Source organism: Laccaria bicolor, genomic scaffold (assembly GCF_000143565.1).
Source record: "Laccaria bicolor S238N-H82 LACBIscaffold_151 genomic scaffold, whole genome shotgun sequence".
NCBI classification, from domain to species: domain Eukaryota; kingdom Fungi; phylum Basidiomycota; class Agaricomycetes; order Agaricales; family Hydnangiaceae; genus Laccaria; species Laccaria bicolor.
Genome location: NW_001890010.1, coordinates 7,527 through 8,866, shown reverse-complemented (window position 1 = coordinate 8,866; position 1,340 = coordinate 7,527). Strand labels below are relative to the sequence as shown.

Sequence of the window (1,340 nt, the reverse complement as noted above, 5' to 3'; positions counted from 1 at the left end):
TTTTTTTTTCTGTCTATATTTAGATATGGACCCTGAACACAGCCCCTTCAATATCATGACAACAGCAAATATCATTCCGATTTTTCTTCCCTTTTTTGGCATATTTTGTAATCATGTTATACAATCTATCTGGCTTTGTTCTATTTTTAGAGATGGACCCTGAACCCTGAACACAGCCCATTCATGATCATGGCAATGGTGAATACCATGCTTATTTTTCACTTATTTTGCACTGCTTCTCAACCTATCTGTTTCCATTTTTCAGACAGCTTTCTATATTTGGATATGGACCCTGAACCCTGAACACAGCCTCTCCAACTTACTAAGCAATATTCTGATTTTCTACACATTTTTGGCCAATTTATTTGCCATTTTTCCTGATTTTATGGCTGCTTCTCTCCTTAAGAGAAAAGGTTCCCGCGGTGATGAAAGGTAAATCAATGAATCAATGAAAAATTTGTCTAAGTCCTCAGTTGATAAAGAATGAGTCTTACTCGTAAACTCGTAAGGACTCATAACATCTGTCACAGAAAACTGAGAAAATCTAGCACCAATAAAGGGACGATAACAAGGGAGGCTAACTTTGTCCGAGACGGTATTATCCTTATGGAACCTAAGTCATTGTTCAACTTTGTCATCCGGGGCCTACTTCAAATTTCTGCCTATATTGTTCGTCAGCTTCCATTGCCTATGGGTGTACGAATAGACCAGGCAAAGTTTACGTCTGCATTCACCATGCAAGACAATATGACAACCATCACTGCTGAACCTTGGCCTGAAGCTCCAGATGGTTCGGTCTCTGATCCCATTTTACCAGGGGAGATTGAGGTTGATGGGATGGATCCATCTGTCAAAGCAGCTCATATTCGCAAAAAAATCCACATGGAATGGATTGACCACAAAGCCAATATGGCCAGCTTTATACCATCCCAGTGGGGCCACGTTAAGGACTACACAGATACGACAAGTCAAGATACAGAAGTTGATAGGCCAAAACGTGAATGTCTTACCATTGTCAAATTGCTTCACACTTATGCTTTCTTATAGATGTGGGTGGTGGCATCAGCAGGAAAAACAAGAATGAAGGTCAAAACCGGGAGAGGGAGCTTCAATGTAAGTGATTGTTTTTACTTGGCAGATTGTTACTGAGAAAACATAGGTATCAGTGCAAGGCTTGGAAGAAAAAAACCCATAGATGGGATCACTATTGATAGCATGAGTTTATTGAATCAACATCTTCATCAAGGTAAGTAATGTGAGGGTAACGTGTAACATACCACAGTGATTGATGATGCAACATTAGAGACAGTAATGCGACGAAAGCTAGAGGCTAAAAATAC

At 39.9% G+C, this 1,340-nt stretch overlaps 1 protein-coding gene across 1 annotated transcript in view; it reads left to right on the top strand.

Moving 5' to 3' along the window:
• LACBIDRAFT_335794 (uncharacterized protein) overlaps positions 1–1,149 on the top strand; it is a gene marked incomplete at both ends in the record, with an annotated part of 1,521 nt that extends 372 nt beyond the window's left edge. Inside the window, 5 exons of the mRNA XM_001890688.1 lie at positions 151–198; positions 266–432; positions 531–997; positions 1,048–1,113; positions 1,139–1,149. Coding sequence (XP_001890723.1) covers positions 151–198; positions 266–432; positions 531–997; positions 1,048–1,113; positions 1,139–1,149 — 759 coding nt within the window. The remainder of the gene's footprint in view (positions 1–150; positions 199–265; positions 433–530; positions 998–1,047; positions 1,114–1,138) is intronic.
• Between the last annotated feature and the right edge of the window lie 191 nt (positions 1,150–1,340).